This window comes from Melospiza georgiana, chromosome 7, assembly GCF_028018845.1.
Source record: "Melospiza georgiana isolate bMelGeo1 chromosome 7, bMelGeo1.pri, whole genome shotgun sequence".
In the NCBI taxonomy this organism is placed as follows: domain Eukaryota; kingdom Metazoa; phylum Chordata; class Aves; order Passeriformes; family Passerellidae; genus Melospiza; species Melospiza georgiana.
Genome location: NC_080436.1, coordinates 21,897,765 through 21,917,636, shown reverse-complemented (window position 1 = coordinate 21,917,636; position 19,872 = coordinate 21,897,765). Strand labels below are relative to the sequence as shown.

The window sequence follows — 19,872 nt, the reverse complement described above, 5'->3', positions numbered from 1 at the left end:
AGCGGCACTTCTCTTGCTCAGAATTATTCTGCCATAAATGTGTCAGGGCAAGGGAAGCAGCATGGTTGTTTTTCTTGTGGCCAGACGTCTTAGCCACTTTTAAATCAGCTCAGGTAGGTAGTTTGAACTTGTGCAGACATTCTGCCTATTCTCAGCCCCTTTTCTCTTAGAGATACCTTTAGCACCAGGGTTTGCTGTTGCTGTTACTGGCACGTATTTTGTGGTGCTACAGAGTCAATACAAAAGCAGAACAATGCTACTGCAAGCTTCTGACAGATGTGGGATGTAAAAATCATAGCTGTGCAAAAGCAGGAGAGTAAGTTAACTTAGCAGCTTGAAACAGTCAATGACCTTTGAACTCCATGATCAACAGCCCTGATGGGGCTGGAATCTCATTTGTGTTCAGCTGGGAGGGACTCATGGTGGCTGAGCACCCTGGGAGAAACCCAGGCCCATGTAAATGAGCACATTCCATAGCTTTCATTGGGGCTGCACAATGGCAGAGCTTGACCCATAATATCTCTGGAAGAATAAATAATTATTAAGAAAATTGGATTAAACTGAAAACTGTTTAGAGATGATTTCACAGACACTGATGTTGCATATAGTTTAGCACAACTGCACTTAGTTTTACTCAACAGAAAGGGGCAGGAGGATGGCTTTTTTATAATCTGATACTCTGTTTTGCAAAGATTGGAAACGATGTAATTTACAACAAATGCTTTTCCTCTTTGGAGAATAACATGCACTCCAGGAAAATGAATCTTGATATGTGTTCTCTGTTGCTCATATAAAAGTTTTATAGGTGCCTGAAGATTTTCAGATTTGGAAGTGTCATTCTTAGCATAACACAGTTCTTCAGTACCTGTGAGTTATTATCATGGGCCTTTACCACAAGCATTTTGTCGTAACACATTACTGATACAACATCTTGCTGTGTATAATTACATTCTGCTAGGAAACTTGAGTTCTCTCCATAACCTGATGTCTATGAAGGACTCTCCTGAGGTCTGAGTTTGGATTGTGAAATTGCCTATGACCTTGTATCTTTGTTTTTTCTATCCTCAAGAGTGTAAATGCTACTATTCATACCAGTTCATACCAGTGGCTGCAAAATCAGCTAATGGGCAGTAACTGCTGATGAGAAGGAATTGAGTGAAAAGCACAGCTGAAACCAGGACAGTGACAGCTAGGTCAGGTCTCTTCTACAGTACATCAAACATGAATAATTTCCTGCCTGCTCCATCATTTTAGTTAAGTAATTGGAAATCCTATTGATCTGCACACAGGACTTAAAATAACACAGTCTCAGTGGCAGGGCTGTAATTTCTGCAAAGACATATTGTTCCTGATTGGCATTAGGACAGGAGCCACCCAGCCCACAGCAGCTGGGCATGTATTGGTACCCTGTCAGGAGATCCCTGATGTGGGGCTGCTGTGGGTGAGCAGAATGCCGTGTGGAGCTGACCTCACTGATAAAACTGAGGTGTGTGGATTTAACGTTGCTCTGAATACTGACTCAATAGGTTATATTCTTTCTGTCTCTGCATTTTGCAGAGATCTTTCATCAGCTCTCTAAAAGAAGGAGGGTAATGAGCATCACCAACCAAACAATCTGATGAATCAGTCTGAGATGCTGTTGAAAGATCATCTCTCTCTCTCTCCCAATCCTTTCCCTGCTTCATTGCTTCTGTGTGGGTGACTGGTTCATCTGACTGTTCTCTGTTCACATTGGGTTTCTGCTACTTCTCTTGTATTTGCCATGCACTGATACTCTGGAGGGCTGAAAATGTAAGAGACAGCAGGATCTGGAAAGGGAAACAAGCTTGTTCTCCCACTCAGCAAAAACCAAGAAGCAGAACAGTGATATAGACACAGCAGCTGGCCAAGCTGAAACTCAGATGAAAAACTTGGCAGTGTAGCCCTTAATGTACTGGATTTGCTATAATTAAATATTTAGCTGCACTGCAGCCTGAGGACTCTAGTACTGGAGTGCTGTAAACCAAAGTTTCCTCAATTTGATGACTGTTTTGTGTATGATTCCATATACTTCTCAGGTGAAAAGCTGTTTAGTTCATTTGAAGTCTCATGCAGAAACATCTGTGTGTAAGGTCTGTTGTGTAGCACTGGCCTTAAAAGTAACAAGGACAGCCTGGGATATGAAGTCCTGTCAGATTTCAATCAAGGTCTTAATCCTAGAGATGAATCTTGACCACTGATGAAAGTGTCTGATTTATCATCCTGTGGCTGATCAACATGTGCACATACATGTACTCTCACACTCCACTGCTCTTCATCTATCTGTCAATCTCAGTGACATTTTTTTCTACCTTTCACTTTTGTGGCATCAGTTAAAGAAGTAGTCCACAGTGTTTTATCAAGCTAATAACTAATCTTTATGTGGCCAACAAGGTGTGCCAATACTCTGTGCACATCTTTAACAAAAAATGAACCGTGTAAAGAAATTTGAGAATTTCTTAGATCACATAAGTTAATATAACAGCTAAATTCACAATTTAGAACTCCTGACTCTTTATTCTCTGGTCATAGTCACTTTTACCACATATAATGAAGAATAAATGACTATGTTTTGGTGCAAATGTTTGGTTTTTTAAAGGAAAAATTTTTTAAAGGGGCAGAAACTTTGAAGCATTGCTGGTAGGAGCACTGTTGAGTTACTTGCACTAAATGGGATAATTAATGTAACTACATAATTACATAAATGTAATTACATATTTTCTTGGTAATGCATGCAGTATTGAAAGGTGTCCCAATACAGGTGTTACACTGCAATATAGAATACTGTTGTCTAATACACACATAATGGGGATAAAGACATTTATTCTGAATTATTTAAACAAGCTGGTATTGTATCGTGCTGTCCTTGGTCATATCTGAGACTCCCATCTATTGTGCTGTGTTAACAAAGTGACTTTGATTCAGCTTGTTGCAGCAGAATATTGGGCACTGGGCGGTGCTGCAGAAGGGAAGGCAACTTACAGTAGCACTAATTTCAGCTGCACAGTTTCTGCTCCCACTGGATGTGATAATAGTGCCCATCATGCTGCTATGCATCATTCTGCAAACAGAGTTTATCACTAATTTCTTGCTTGTCTGGAAGAATACCTGCTCCTTCCACATGATCCTCCTTTTCAGCTCTTTTTGTTTCTCTCAGGATCCTTTCAGAAGCAAACACAGAACGCTTTTATCAGGTCTCAGACAATGTAGATAAGGACTTTACTCTTCCACCCATTCCTCTCTTTATTTATCTCCCTTCATCTCCAGGTTTTCCTTTCATCCTTGGTGCAAGACAAGGAATCAATTTGCCAAGAATTAGTAGCTGACACCCAAGGGCCTGGATTTGGGCCCACTAAGTTGTGGGAGGGGAGTGTAATGTTAATGAGTCAGTGTGGATCTGTTACCTCTAGTGTCCCAAGTACTGCTTTGCTGGCTAGATAAAGAGCTAGAGACTAGACCAAAAATCTGTGTTACTGTTGGTGTGTTGCAGGTGATTGTTTAGTAGTTGATGAAAATGTGTTCATTTTATTCTGATAATTGGAGTGGTAGTACAGTAAGTACAGGATTATCTCAATATCTGAGTGGCTCAGATATTGTGGCAGCATTCCTGAAAAAATACCACGAATTTCTGTAAGAGTAGATTGGATCTTAAGTGGTGAATTTTTTTTTATTTGCTTTCATCAGCCGTACTGCTTAATTCAAGATGCTAAACTGAGTGCTTCACACAGCCAGGTGCACAACCCTCCTTGGAAATCATTTAACCAGGGAAGAATACCTTCTATGAAATTGTGTTGTGTTCTCCAGCTGTCAAAGTCTTCCAGGGGCTCAGAAAACAAACAGTACAGAAATTATTTTCAAAAGCCAAAGCTAACATTTAGTTGCAAATTGCAAAGATCTGAGAAATGCTGGCAAAAGTTTTCAGAAAGGTAGAGCACTTGCAGCTTAAGGTAATTTTCCCCTGTGAGATCAAGTCCAGCTGTTTCAAGTCAGATACCCAAGAATTGAAGTTTCCACCATTCATTATGAAAAGCTGGGATTTAATCACTGGAGAACTTTGAAAAGTGTGTTTACAGATTTAAGTGCTTTTCTGACTATTTGAATCCAATATTTATTTGCATATGCATCTCATAGGCACTTTCTCCTCCATCTATTTTTGTGCTGCTATTTCCAGTCCCTATTACTTGTGTAGTTGATTAAAATGCTTCCATTGAATACTTGAAGCAGTGAAATTCATGGAAAGTGGTCTAACCTATCTTTCCTCCCCTTCTTCCTCATTCTCTGCAAGCAGAATTTCTCCATATATTCTGACTCATAACCTTATTAATTTTTCCCCATTTCAGACTTTTAATATGAAATAATTTATTTATTTTGAGAGTTTATTTGCTCATGTCTATTTTTTCTGTAATTTTCTGTATTTTTCACTCAGCTTCTGCTCTGTAGGTGCTTGGACATAGCCCTAGTTCAACATGAACACCTAGCCTGCACGTCAGACCACTGAACCCCCTGTTAGCATTGATGGCCAATTAATGAGATCCTTTTTGCAGCTTTAATGGAGAATTCCAGTCTTGTCGTTAGTTTGCCAGACACAACAGATTAGAAAGCAGTCTGCTTTTTCATTGAGGCTTATTTCCCTATCTGATACACAATATATGAGTCATTTGCACATGGGACATGGGTTTTTGATACCAGAAGCACTCTTTTTGGCCTTGCTTTCTTCCTGACTTCTGCCAGAGTGGACTAACTCATCTCTAATGCTGCTTTTTTTACTTGACTTCTGTGGAAGTCCCCAGAGATGAATTTGGTCCAGTTAATAAAATATAAACAGAAACCTGCAGAAGCTTCATTTACAACTCTGTGGCATTTGAAGTTTTAGACATAGAGACAGTTGAGTGTAAACAATGGTAACTTTATATACAGGAGTTGTTGATTTCAAGTTTGAATTTGATGTAATGGTTAGAACTGCAGTAAGCACTGGTGAAGTTGAACCGTGCTGACTCCACGTCTGTTTTGATGTGATGAGAGTGTCCCCTTGAACTGTAAAGTGGCGTGTTACTGTGACAAATATAGCTGCCACTGGCAGAACAAATTGCACAAAGCTGAGACTGAAGAGTTCCACCTGACAGAAGCAATAATGTGATGATGGGGTTTTTACAAACTGGAAAACATTTTCTGGTGCTCGCACCATAAACAGAAGACAGTGTAAAAACACTGTCTAGGAAGGTTATAAAACATTCAACTTCTGTAAGAAGGCAAAAATGAAAAGGTAGAAGTACTATGAAGTACCCCCACAGTATTGAGTCGAGTGTATGAGCGACCACTGGTTGCTTTGTGATCAGTGGTGTTTCACCCATTGGGTGTGTATCATTACCACTAAATGTGGTATTCTGAATTTGTTGTCTGTACATATTTCATACTAGTACTACTTTGGTTTTGTTTTATTTTTTTTTTTTAATTGGTTTGATGCTGCTGGAAAGAGCTGTGGGAAATGCGGTTGTTTATTAGAAGGACGAGACGAGTATCCCTGATTTCAGCGCGGGGCTGAGCGCGGCTGTGCGCCCGTGCGGGGTCCGGAGCTGCCGGGCTGAACGCGCCATCTAGCGACCAGCGGGGATGGCCGAGCTAAAACAGGAGACAGAACAGAGAGGCAGCCGGGTTTTTAATGAATTTATGCATCAGCAGGGAAAGTGGATGACGTTTGACAAGTCATTATATTGCCTTATTTTTTTCCACTAATTAACAGCCATTCCTAGATCGTTATTTGTTTTTAAAAATGACGTTGTTTTTATCATCTGTTCTCCACTCTGCTGTCAGGCTGTTTGCTAAGATAGATTGAAATCACCTGCTGTGGCAGGGTATCTGAGCAGAAAGTTAGTGCTGCATTAGCAAAGCTTCAGAAGTTCATTATGACATCAGTTTACTGCCTGCATCTGAAATGCTGATTCTCAAAAATTTGTTTCAAATGTGTAGAATTGCCTGCATTTCTTAGAGTCATGGAATGATCTGGATTGCAAGGGATCTTTAAATGTCATTCAGCACAACCTGCCTGCAATGAGCAGGTGTTGTCATCTTATTGCAGGGGTTCCATACTGTTGTCTCCTTATCACAAATGTTTCATGCTTCTTGGTGTTTCTCTTGGGCAACTCCTCAGGGCACTGACTCTTTCTTTCTCCCAAAGCAGCCAACTGATTCCAGCTCCCTTCTCAACAGCCACCCCACTCTTTTATAGCACTCTTCTTCTCATTGCTTACAGCTGTGGCCTGTTAAAGTCAGGCCTGTTCCTAATCTTTGATAATTGGCCCAGCTGCAACTCCTTAGGGGTAAGATTACTTCCTGCACTGTCTTGATTTGCTTATATTCTATCCCCCTACAAGCAGGGACATCATCTAGATCAGATTGCTCGGAGCCCTGTCCAACCTGACCTTGAATGTTTGCAGGGATGGGGAGTCTACAACCTCTCTGGGCAATCTGTTCCAGTGTTTTACCACTCTCAGTGTAAAAGTCCTCTTCTTTAGATCTAGTCTCAATCTACCCTCTTTTAGCTTAAAACCATTAGCCATTGTTTTATCTCAACAGGCCCTACTAAAAAGTTCATCCCCATGTTTTTATAAGCCCCCTTTAAGTACCAGAAGGCTGCAATGAGGTCTCCCACCCCTCTCTGTCCATTGCCCACCTGTCCTGGATGTAACTGCCAAGCCTCACTCTTGGTTGTACGTAAGTGGTGTGCAAATCGGATTTAGTGCAAAACAGTGGCTAATATGGGGGCCAGTAATTTTTGTTATCAATCAGGGAAGGTGTTATTTGGGTCAGCCAACACCTGCTAGCTCTATAGACGAAGAGAAGAAATGCACACTGAGGACCTTTGTTTTCTGTATGCAATGTTTACAAATCAAGTTAAATATTGAAAGCAATATTTTGACGTTGTTTCTCTCTGGAGACACCTGTGTGATTCAGTCCAAGTCACTATTGCTTTGAAAACCAACTGTCTGTGTGGATCCCATCTAATTAAGTACTTTTCATTTTGATTTAAAAATAACTTCTTTGAGATTGTTGGCTTAAGGAAATTGTTATTATTTTTCTGTCCCTTTTTTTTCCTAGGATATTAAATACAACGTTGTTTGAACTGTATGAAGCTCTGGGCAATTTTCCTGCCTTGTGGGTCTTCAATGTGCTGCTTATGGTTCTTCAAATTCTGCACTGTTTTTGGTCTTACCTAATCATAAAGGCAGCCTACAAAGCTATTTCAAAGGGCAAGGTAAGACAACACGGTTCTGTTTCATGATTTTTATTTTTCTATTATCAATACAAGTCACTTTTTGTTTGGGTTCATTTCTTCTTTTTCTAATCCATAACATGCTACTGAAGACACATCTTGTTTTAGATAAACTCTTCTTTCCTTTCCTGGAAACTTTTTCCCATTCCTAATGATTGTCAAATAGGTTAATAATACTCTGTATAGTGATTGTCTTTATATGTGCTTCTGCACTTCTTTTTTACAGTGTAGTACACTGAACTAAACTACATTAGGAAAATCAGGTTAAAGAAACCCAACAAATAAACTGCTTTCTTGGGGCTGCCAGTTCTGTTTTTTTTCTTTTAGTAGTTGTTAGCAAAATGTTCATTTCACAGCTGGAAGTGATAGCAGTAATAATACAACATGAAATTCTGTGTTTGCTAGTGGCAAAATTACTGATCACAGCCTCTTCTGGGTTTTGGTATTAGTGAGGTACTGCAAAGAGCTCTGTATTTTCTTTCTAGTATTCCCAGAGTAGACTGTTTGGGGTAGACTTTAGTGTCTTGCTGCCAGTGGTACATTTGACAGGAAGGTGTCACCCCCAGAAATACATTACAATTGCTGTGCAGACACAGGGCCTGTGTGCAGATGGTAGAGCTAATCCTTGCAGATCATGTAAAGTCAGGACACTTTGCCCTTAAAGAGGAGAGCATATTGATGTGGCTGACCCCAAAGTGAATGGGATTGTTCTCCAGAAAATTGCTATCTGTGAATGTACTTGGGAGCTCAGCCATGCACTGGCAGAGCCCAGAATCTGCCACTCCATCGTGAAAGACAGTGCATTCACGAGCTGAATTTTGCCTGGAAGGCACACTTTAGTCTGCTCTGCTTTTAAAAGTTATTAGCCTCAGCTGTCCTGTCTGAATTAAACCAGTAACTTCAAAGACTGCTTCCTCCTGTCTCTTACTCTGCTTGTTTATCCTTTCCCTTGTGCTGTGCTGGCAGGCTGGGAAGTGGAACCCCTTGCACGTAAGTTTCTTTAAATTTACTATGCAAAAGATTTATTCTGACAACACTGGTGTTTGTGGTTCGGGTTGCTTTGGTTATTTTAATTTGTGGTTTCTGCCTTGTATTCATCCATTGTTTGTATTTATATATTTAAGTAAACACTATTTTGAAAGGCTATTTTTTACTTCTTGGCTATGCATCACCCAAAACCATTAAAACCCACTTCTATCTGTAGTATCTGGGTGCTATTATGTTTCATCTTTTTTACATACAGATATAAATAGATAGATAGATAGATAAGATAGTATGTGTGTGTGTTTACACATACATATATACACATACATATATATATGTATATCTGTATCTCAGCAGGATAAGCATCCGCTCTGTCAGCATTCAGGACACACACTTGAGACTGTAATTCCTTCACCTTGTAGTTCTAACAATTGCACAGGAGAAAATTGAGATTGTTAGAGTTAAAGCAGAGTCAGACACTTATAGTAACACAGTGACTAGGTTAGAGATGGATATGTATGACATATATACAGAGGATTAATTTTCCTTCAGATTTTAACTTCCTCATTCTTTCTATTTCTGCAATAGAATAAAAACTATTTTCACAACACATTACAGATATCTTACAGATAAGTTCTAAGTACTGCAAGATGTGTTGCATTCATATCAGGTTTTAAGTGCAAAGACTGCTTTGTGGCTGCATTTTAAAAACAAAGGGAGCAGATCCCATGTTTAGAAGAACTGGCTACAGCACAGAATCTTATTTTGATTTTTGGCTTTATGGCAGGACCCTAGCAGAAAAATTGGCAGTGAATCTATTAAGAGAATTTAAGTTGAAGCAGAATTGTTCAGTCATCTGCTCTGCCATCACATAGATCCCAGGTGCTCAGTACTGTGTGCTGAGACCATTCTCTTCTGTCTGATAAGGGTATAATTCTAAGTGTATTTCTGTACTACCACCAGCTGCAATATAAAAGTTCCTTTATATGAAAGACATTGAAGTAACCTATTAATTGAAGCTCTGTCAAATTTCTGACCTCAGCTGAAGTCCAGTTTCACAGGTTTCAGAACTGTGGGCTTGCTAGACATTGGCATTAAAAACTTTACTTACTGGGAGCTGTATGGGAACTGTTTTCTTCTTTTACTGGTTCCAAGCAGAATGATGTCACTCAGGTACTGGGATATTGCAAGGGCAACACTGAGAGCTCCAAAGGCAAATGGCTTTTTCTGAGATGAGAGTGGAATTGTCAAGAAGACTTTCCAAAGGAGAGGAGAATTACTGTAAGCAAAAAATTACACAGTGCCCCTGTTCTTTAAGCATTTTTAGTTCTTCAGGAAAAAGACTCACCATGTGTTTGCCCTCTTTTATGTCCATTTGCTGTAGTGAAGTCAGCTGTAATTGCCTGATTGTGGATTGATCATGAAGAAATTGGGATGCTGAGCTCTACAAACAGTAGAAATAGGCATGCAGGTTAAACTTCAGACCTCTTTCTATTGATGCTGGTTCTTTTTTGTATTGTATCTGGTGGACTCTTGCTAATTTTGGAGATTTTCAAGATTTTTCGAAGAAGTCAGCTGAAAATTAGCAGGAAACAGCAGCTAAGGTCCATCTGTTTCTGAAACACCTTTCCAGTGACACAATGGGGCACACAGGAACTGTTATTCCTGTTTTAGAGAACTGTTATTCCTGTTTTAGAGACTGAATCGGACTATGTCCACATTTTGCAAGTGCCATTCTCACCACTTGTCTGAAGTCAGAGACTGGAGTTAGGTGATGAGTTTTATTTCAAGCAGTGCTCGTGTCTCCTCCTGCGAGCACTCAACACTGTTCCCTGCAGCCACATGGTCTCCAGTGAGTTGGGAAGTAAGGGGCAGGAAGTTGGGTTGAACACTTTGTATTACCAGGTCAAAGAGCAGCACTCCAAATGAAGGACAGTTGTAGTTAGTTGTAGTTAGAGGGCAGGGGGACTGAGCCTGGGTTGAATTTGGGAGCTTGCATTGTTGTTTACTTAGGTCTGTGCAAAACCTTTTGCCTTGAGCACTTGGCCATACTACCTTCAGTGCACCAGTGCTGAGTTCTCAGCCTGCCTTTGCACGTGTCATATTTATGTGCCGATACCTGTGTTTGAAGTGAGTGCAGGCAGGCAAAGGCAGAGAAGTGTGCCAGAGCTGAAATCGCCTTCAAAACTCAAATTGAAAAAATGTGTGAATTCTCTGATTCTCTTGAACCAAAGAGCTGAGTTGTTTCCTTACAGTCACCTACTGCCCACTTCTTTTCCACATTGTACAGGTAGCAAAGGATGCCCGAAGTGACGTTGAGTCAAGCTCAGATGAGGAGGAAACAGTACCGCGCTCAAAGGGCCCGCACAGCACGGTCACCACCAACGGCACCAGCGGTGCCAACGGGACAAATGGGTATCTCACTGCTGCCACTTCCTCAGAGGAGCATTAATCCTTCAGTTCAGTCATGAGACACGAACAGAACGAACTGTTTGCTACTGGAAGTAAATTATAAGTCGTGAATGCAGTTTATTCATGTATTTCAGCATCAGAAAAAAATTAGGAGTATCAAAGCATTCTGATAGCGCACTGCCATATTTCCTGTTCGTGAATGAAGACAGCACACCATTCTGTATACGTAGGCATGCTGTATGTGTATGTAACTGACACAATGGGAGCAGTATTTTCACTTGTACTGTCTGAAATATTATTTATTTTTTATTCTTTTGGGAACTTCTGGACAAAAGGGAATATCCATTCTCAAACTTTGTGTCTTGGATTCTCGGTAACGGAGAGCATCATGCTCAGATCTCTTCTGTCCATCCCTGTTGGTTTTGCTGAATCTGCTATAAGTAATAGTTGCTTGATTTGTTACTTACAGTAATTTAGAACATAGCTTTATAGATTTTAGATCTGCTTCAGATATTTTTGCTATCTTTGTGTTTTAAAGTACTGGTTTTGAAATTGCCTATCAAATCACAGTTACTGTTCTTCCAACATAATTCGAGGGGGGGGGAAAAAGTGGTAATTGTGGGATATTATTTTAGCATAATTTAAAATTCAGTTTGGTGGTTAATTGCATTAGAAGTAGACTTGATTTGTTGTGCAAATACCCAAAAGCATTGTTGTCAGCACTTTGGATAAATTCATTATTACCTTTTTTTTGGCCTTTCAATTTTTGACCTCTGCAGATTTTAGCTTTTTGCAGAGATTCCGTGTAAAAAGGTGTTTCTTCAAATGCACCATTCTGAATCCAGACTTAATTCCTGAAATTGTTCTTGCACATTCACCTGATTGAGAACAAGGGTGTAATGGAAAAAACAGCGGATGAAAAGTTCATTTCTTCCTCGGACTCAGCTCAGTCTAGGTATTGTTCTCAAAATTATTGCTACTTCCTTGGCAGGGTGAAGAGAGGGAAGGCAGAATGTCATACATTTCTAAAATTAGTTTATTTTACATTATTTTATTTTACATATGTGAGAACTTGAGCAAAATTCACTCAGCATAATTCACAGCAACCTTTGAATGCTCAGCAGTATTTCATCACCTCTACAAATAAAATTAGGGGCGTTTTTAAAATAATTTTGCATTCCTTTTTATCCAAGATTTATACATAGTGTCCCAAAGAAGACATAATAACACCCTAAGTAAACATCTTTTCAAACATAATATACATACTTCTTCCAGTCTCTAGATCAAAGTTTAGTGTAATGTAGGATGCTAAGGATCATACAGCTCTTGCAGGACACTCTTGTGTGATTTGTGACAGCGGTGCCAAAAGTAGGCAGGGTTCTTGGGTAACAGACTCTATGCAACCTACTGTTCAACAGTATTGTGTGTGCACACAGAACCAATGTGCTTATAGACCAAAGACTGACGTACACACACACACACATATAAAAGTTAAAAAAATAAAGGAAGGAAAAAAAACGGGGAAAAAAAAATCTCAAGTGTGTCTTCTGTATACAAAGGGATTGGAGTGCTGTGTTCAGCTGGAAACCTGAGCCATGAGGTCATTTCTGATTCCTTCCACCTATGCAAATAGTAAAATATAGATGGTTTCTGATGCCATAAAACATGTTTAAAGATGCTATTTTATATAGACTTCATTGAAGAAAGTTGTGTTGTCACTTCTTTCTTTTTAAAACTGAGATTTGTCCTATTCTACTGGTCACTCTTGAAAACTTCTAAAACTTTTATTATCCATAGAAACTCCTGTGTGTTAGGAAAAAGGAGGTGTGCTAAAAGCAAGATTGGAATGGCATGAATGGAAATAGTACCTCAACTTAGTAAATAATAAAGGTAAGAAAATTCAGAAAGTGTAAATCACAAAAGATCTGTCAGTTCTACTACCCACAGCGCATCTTTTGAAAAACCCAGATAACTTTGTAATCCAGCAGCTGCATAGCTTAAATGCCCATGAGTATATCTGAAGGAGCAAGGGAGCCTTACTTAAATCTCCTTCTCCCCAGAAAGTTTCTCTGCCTCTGATTTTTTTCATCTGTCTCCTGTGCATTTGATTTCATACAGTTTTCTGCAGGGCAGGTTACACATGTGAAAATATGCTGATTGCAATGGAAAGTATCCCATCTATGGTGTTTGCAGCTGTGTAGTAATTACTGTAAAGACAATTCCAGGATTTTAAAATAAAACCATCCTGGGATCAATTAAATTAAGATTATAATTTTTGAAATCTGGCCTGCTAAAATGGTAATGGAGAATATCAGTTTAATTCTGTGGTGTTGATTACTGCCTCCACCGAACCATTTCCCTTCTGCAAAGATGGTTACAAAAATGGCATTCTGGCAAAATATTTTGTCTCACATGAGAACAGAATGTTGCTCTGACCTGCCAACATGCACAACATAGACCACATGCTGCAATGTTGGTGATGCAGGGCATAGAGCAGTCCCCAGCAACAATCCCTGTGCCAGAGGCCTTTAGTCCCTGTTGGTCCTCTTCAGCAATGCTCTGTAATGTGCATTCAGGTGTAGAGTCAAGGCTACAACCCTTGAGATGATTTACCATCACTACGTATGCTGTTAGGGTGTCACAGAATCATAGAATGTTAAGGGTTAGAGGGGACCTTGAAGATCATCTAGTCCCAACCCCCCTGCCATGAGCAGGGACACTTCACCCTAGGCCAGGTTGCTCAAGACTTTATAAAACCTGGCTTGAACAGTGCCAGGGTTGGGGCATCCACAGCTTCCCTGGGCGCAAGCTGTTCAGTATTTTACCACCCCTGAAGTAAAGAATTTCTTTCTAATAGCTAATCTAAACCTTTCTCCTTTTTGCTCCAGTCCTCTTATCAACTTCACAGCTCTTCTCTGGACATGCTCCAACAGCTCTATGTCCTTCTTATGTTGGGGACACCAGAGCTGGCTGCAGTACTCTGGGTGGGGTCTCACAAGAGCAGAGGGACATAATCCCCTCCCCTGCCCTGCTGCCCTCACTCCTCTGGATGCAGGCCAAGATCCATTTGGCTTTCTGGGCTGAGTGCACCCTCATGGCTCACGTTGAGTTTTTCACCAACCATCACTCCCAAGTCTTTCCACAGGGTTGTTCTCAATCACTTCTCCATCCAGCCTGTAGGAGTGCCTGCGATTGCCACAAGCCAGGAGTAGGACTTTGCATTTGGCTTGCTTGAACTTCATGAGGTTTCCGTCGGCCTCCCTCTCAAGCCTGCCAAGGTCCCTTGATCCCCACTGTTAAATGGTGCATCTGGGATTGAAACTCTTCCCTTGAGGTTTAATTTCAGTTGCATCTGTGAAATGCTAAAGCATGTATGCAGTTACCTTGGTTCAGCTAACACCCAATGACATACTTAGCCCCTATCATCCTGGCTTTTTGGATTCTGTTCTTAGCAGTTAGTATAAACTTCCTACAGATATGTCTGGAAAATAAGTGAAGTAAGAGAGATTCAAATGACACATGTGGGGGAATAGGGTAAGAGGAAGCCTTAAGAACTTCACCAACCTTTGCTACACAATGATTTTTCAAGCTAGAGGTTTATTATAAAAATTATGAATTCACAGTTTTTTCTGTCTCTAGTGGGAAGGACCAAGTGATTTAGTGATCAGACATGGCAGTGTGCTTTAATTCATTGTTTCAACTAATGGGTGTGAAAACTTTGGCTTCATCTTCCACTCTGCAGAGAAAATGCCATGCAATTATTTCCTTTTTCATTTGAATTTGATTGCTTTTCTGATTAAGAGCTTTGCAAGGTGCATTTGGAGGTCATCGAGAATTTAGAGGTTGATTGCACATATTTTAGAAGATTGACTGAAATCATTCGCATGGTTCGTGGTAAATGTGAGACCTTGAAAGGTTCTGTATATTCACACCTTTTGTAGAATTGTAATTTAGTAATTCTAGAAATGAGAGTTTGTACTCTATAACTTCTCTGTCTTTGAGTTCTATGGTCCTGTTTATAGTACAGTACATGACACAGTGGTTGAGATGTCAAAGTAGAAAAATGAGGAAATTAGAGTTTATTAGTAAATAGTAAGAATTTGTCTTCTCTCCTAGACAGAGCCCAGATTACAGTAAAATAACATTCAGGTTACCCTTTGTGTGGTGTTTCCCATATTGGCATATTTTGTATCAAAAGAAAAATACATGATGGGTTGGTGGTTTTGTTTGGTTGTTTTTCATAAAGAACAACATTGCAGAAAATGGTAAAAATACCTGATCAAACAACATGGGTGGACATTGGAGTCTTTTGGGTCTTGATCAGTGTTAAGTAGTGCTAGTTTTAAAATACCAAAGTGCCCCATGCTGTTTCCTTGTTGCCCTTTTGTAGTTTTTTCTATCTGTTATTTATTTAATGATTCCAGCAGAATTGGTCCAGGTGTCACAGCTTCATATCTCCTGCCTCAGCCTGTGACCATTCTGTGACCACGTGATTGCCAATGCCAAATGCTTTTTCTGAGACCAAGTACATGCACTAAAGCTTTGCTTACAGTGAAGTGATTCTTGTCTTAAATCTGTATCTGATTCAGGTGAAAATCACTTCCTGGTTGTGAACAGGACATGAGGGTGAGAGCCGTGACCCTGCAGCACACGCCACTGCTGCTCACTGCTGGGTGATTGTCTTACACAGAGTGCTCCACTGGGAAGCCTAATGCCCATTTCATTCATTTTCTCATTACCACAGCCTTCTGTATCTCAGAGAAATATGGGCTACCATTGGTTTTATACAGCTGATGCTTTGGTATTTTCTTAATCTCTTTGCTACAACTCATTTTTGTATGTCTCCTATTGTCTACTTCCTGTGACATTTGTGGGAGAGGAGTATTTAAAACTTTTTACCCTTCTTGTAATGTAGACCCTCTTAGGCCTAACTTCAGTGTTCTGCAAACTACGGTTGCCTTTAAACCATGAAGCAAAACCAGTTTGTATTACTTGTTTTGACTGGTTTTGATTTGGGACAGGGACCTAATGGGAACTTCAGTAAGACAACATTATTCTTTTTTTCCCTTTTCTTTTAAAAAGCTCTAGTGGAGGTTTGGAAAGGTGGTGTACATGTACAGCTTTTACACTGTAAAGATTTCTGATTGTAGTTGCAATGAAAACACAGTGTTTGAGTGTGTCTCTACAGACTTCTCAATCTTTGAAATTGCTTTCAGTTAAAAAACTGTAGGAAATACCATGAAAGGATGTTTTGGAGTCACGTCAATGATCACATGTGTCAGACAAAAGGCAAAAAATACTGTCTTACATGACTTAAAATGGGTGCAACAAAACACATTTTCTGGCTTCTGCTGAGCTTCAGCTTTTTGCTGTTCTTGTTTACACAAGCTCTCATACCTGTGCGTGTTGACTGCTGCAAGTCAAGGGGAGGCAGATGACACATTTTCACCTGTGTTTTCATGACAATTCTGTGCTTGAGCAACTCTTTCAGAAATGTGGTGATGTGTAGGAACTCCACTGTTCTGGATACAGTGATGCACTAGCTAGAAGTCCTTTCATGTATAGCTATTGTGTGGAACTTTGGAGGTTATTTTGTCTTTTATTTGACTGGGTTTGGGGTTTTTTCTAATACAGAGAAAAATTATTCCTCATAAAATCTCTGGAACCAACCAGTATTGTGGGCTATTTTAATTTGGAGACAGTTTCATAATAAACATAAGTATTAGAAATGTAGGTTTTGTTTTCTTATTTTTTTCTATGAGATGCAGACAATGTTTTCCTTTGTTTTAGCTCAAAGATTGTTACCCACACTGTAGACTCCAACACTCTTTGGACAGATCCAAGTGTGTCTTTAAATAACTTTATGTTATTTCTTGTATGAAACTGTTTGTAACAGGAAGTGTTGGAAGATCAAGTTCTCTCAATACAAACTAAAATATTTTCATTACCAAAAAAAGGATAATTTTCTAGGATTTAAACATAAAAATTTTGCATGGTAATAACTCCTGAATGTCAAACTGAGCCCACTTTGGAAAAGCTGTCTTTTTTTAGTGACCAGAGTTTCTTTAGAAATACACATTCAGTTTTCTTTTAAGGAGAAACTGTCACTCAGCAAAGCACCCCCTACTAGCCTCTTGTGGAAGTGAGAAAAAAAAGCCACTCCTAGGAGTGGCTCTCCAAAGGAAAAGCTGCAGCTCACCAAAATAAAGCCTACAAAACACCATTATCAGGCAGGCTCTGCTGCAGCATTAAAAGATTATGAGGAAGTACTTAGAAATGGGATGCCTGAAACAATTCTGGTAACTTCAGCACAAAGAAATTTAGGCAACAGTTCTCATAACACAAGTATCAGTCATATAGGGATCTTCACACATCAGTTGAAGTTTTACACTGGAAGAGAAGTAAGCCTTTTTGCAGATGGGGTGTGCATTGTGTTAAAGAACTGTAGATCTTTAGCAAATTTAGTTGTTAACACAGCTCTGTGATAATATATAGATACTCTTGTTTACATTTAATATAGCACTTCAGTTCATGTTTAATGAAGGTATTTATGAAAATATTTACTTATGTGGAATATTGTCCAGTGGTATGTCTTTTGCTCCCTATGCCACATCTGCTCCTCAACTTATGCAGCACAAGGGAGAGGCAGTGTGTGCAGAGCACAGCTCAGGATAACATCACACAGAGCAAGAGCTTTGTGCTCTGGCTCTAAGTCTGTAAAGGACCCTTTGCACAGAAAACAGTGGCTCTCTGAGGACAGCAGGAGGACTGCTGCTTCAGGAGAGTTAGAAGGCAGTGACACAATTTCCTGTAGATTTAGAAGGTGATGAAGGGAATCCAAATGTGTAGCTGTCCCAGATGAGCAAATTTCTGCATGATTCAGTAGCTCATCATGCTGTGATGGACAGAGGCTGGGGGCTTATGTGGAGGGAAGTTAGTCCCAGCTCTGCTAGTGTGGGTGGAGGGTTCTTGTTTCCCTAAATTGTGCTGGGGGTTTTGGTCTTTTTGGTGATCCATTCTGCTGCAGCCAGTCCTGCCCCTGGACAGATTTTACACTGTCTACTCTTGTCAGCCAGTAACCTGCTTAAGTGGGTTTCACAGAACAAGATGCCAATTTGTGTTTTACACCCACCTTCTCCAGCCCTGAGTCTGCCAAACCAATGATGATTGTTGTGGAGGGGTTTCTTAAATGCAGAGCTGTGTGCAACAATGACGTGTTCCTGAGGTTCTGACTTTCAAAGGTAATTGTTTACATGTGCCACAGAACTGTTAGCTTTTAGTAACTGGAAAGTGTAATATAAAAGTAAGTATTAGAAGTTGAGTATTGAGGGTTTTTTAAGAGTAACATGACCTACTTGTAATGTTACTGCTAAAGTTCACTGATCAGATGAAAAGGTAATGTACTCTTAAGCTACTGGCTGGCAACATATATTTACATTCCTAAATTATTGCTCTTTCATATACATCTGAAAAACACTACAGTGGGTGAGGTTTTTTATGCTTTTTAAACATTTCAAAGTGTAAGGTACTCTCCCTAAAAAATACTGTACAGGTTATTTCTCAGTTTTCCAGAACAACCAAGCAAAGTCCCTGCACAACTGCCACATTTCTTGCATATTTATATCAACTTTTTGCAATCTCCCCTCACAAAAAAAGTCCTGAAACCCAAAGATGAAATGTGATCCTTCCTTAATTAAACTTGCGTCAGCTTTCTCACATTAATCTAACTAGCAATTTTATGTCCTATTTCTGAGCCTATGATGAAGATAACCACACCTTTTTAATTCACAGTAATGGTAATTATAATTACTGTTGGGTCTCCTAAGGTGCCTTTGAAGGAGCTGCTTCCTACCAGAAAGGCTTGCTATCTCATAGTTACTTTTGTTTAGTCCCTCATTTAGGCTTGATTTAAACTTAATTCATCCAAAGCATTTAGTTCTCATTTTTACATGTGGTTTCTCATGGATCTATCTCCCAAGTGAGATCACTGCCCATAGCTGTTACTTTATGGGACAGTGTAATCAGATTTCAGTTCCAGAAAGGATTTGCATGTAAATAGGCTAGCTCACTTACAGGTCCAACATTTGGTCCTTCAGCAATGTTGAGGAAGTGATGACCCAGGTTGTGGCACCACCTGGACTGGGTGGATATAAATAACAGCCAGGACTGCTGTCCAGACTAGAAACAGCCTTTTCACATTATTTTTTTTTTAATAACTGTTCCACTTTAATACCAATTTCCTACTAACTGGATCTCATTTTTTCTAAGGCTTTTTGTTAAGGAGCATGTGAACTATTGAAATTATGTATAGTTAAGCTGTGATGGTCTGCACCACTCTAACAACTTGTCCAAGCATCCAGCACAAACACAGCAGCTGTTTTGCATTGAAGAACTCCTCTGTAAGATTTGACAGGTAACTATTATAGATTGCTAACTGTATTATCTTGGAGAAGAAGAATGGGTTGCTAACAGCAAAGGGAAACAGCAGGAGCAGGTGGGAACAGTAAACCATTTTTCTTGTGTAAATTGCATTCACATTGATTGTGGATTTCATATTTTGATTCAATGGGATGCCATTAGCACAACATTTAGTAAAGGTGAGTGTACTACAGTCCCAAGCAGACTCAGAATTGTGGACTAACCTTAGAGAAGGCTGGAGCCTAAAAAAGATGGGTAATTGCTGCAGAGTTGCAGTTGACAGCATTGAGAATTGCATGCCAGAAGAGGATTTTCCTCTTTCCTTTAGAAACATGAGTTTATCAGATGGCTTATCTGCCTTTGCAATAAGTGCAGGAAAATACAGGCCAGTAAGTCATGCTGATACAATACTAAAAAAATAAAACTACCAATTTGCTGCATTGTCTTTCCATTATAAAGTTGTGTCATACATGGAGTTACACAAGCAAAACTCTCTCATTAGCTTTGCATGGGAAGTATTAGTTGTTTGCCTGTGAGGTAAGCATTTACATTAATGTACTGTGCTGTAACTCAGCTAGTAAACCACCCACGAGGTCACCTATCACTTCGACCCATTCCTCACTTAGCCAAAAGGTTAATGTATGCAGTCTTCTCTTAAAAGCCTGATTTCCTTTATGGTAATTGCAATTGCTATCAGTATGAAATGTAGCATGCTTCTAAATCAAAATAGTGATACATAGCTGGTGTTCTAACAGACCTGTTTCTTTGCC

The 19,872-nt window shown here is 39.7% G+C and overlaps 1 protein-coding gene across 1 annotated transcript in view; it reads left to right on the top strand.

Moving 5' to 3' along the window:
* The window catches only part of CERS6 (ceramide synthase 6), a 95,400-nt gene extending 80,042 nt beyond the window's left edge, over positions 1–15,358 (top strand). The window contains exons 9-11 of the mRNA XM_058028159.1: positions 7,114–7,270; positions 8,255–8,278; positions 10,563–15,358. Coding sequence (XP_057884142.1) covers positions 7,114–7,270; positions 8,255–8,278; positions 10,563–10,724 — 343 coding nt within the window. The 3' untranslated portion in view covers positions 10,725–15,358. The remainder of the gene's footprint in view (positions 1–7,113; positions 7,271–8,254; positions 8,279–10,562) is intronic.
* Positions 15,359–19,872: the final 4,514 nt, after the last annotated feature.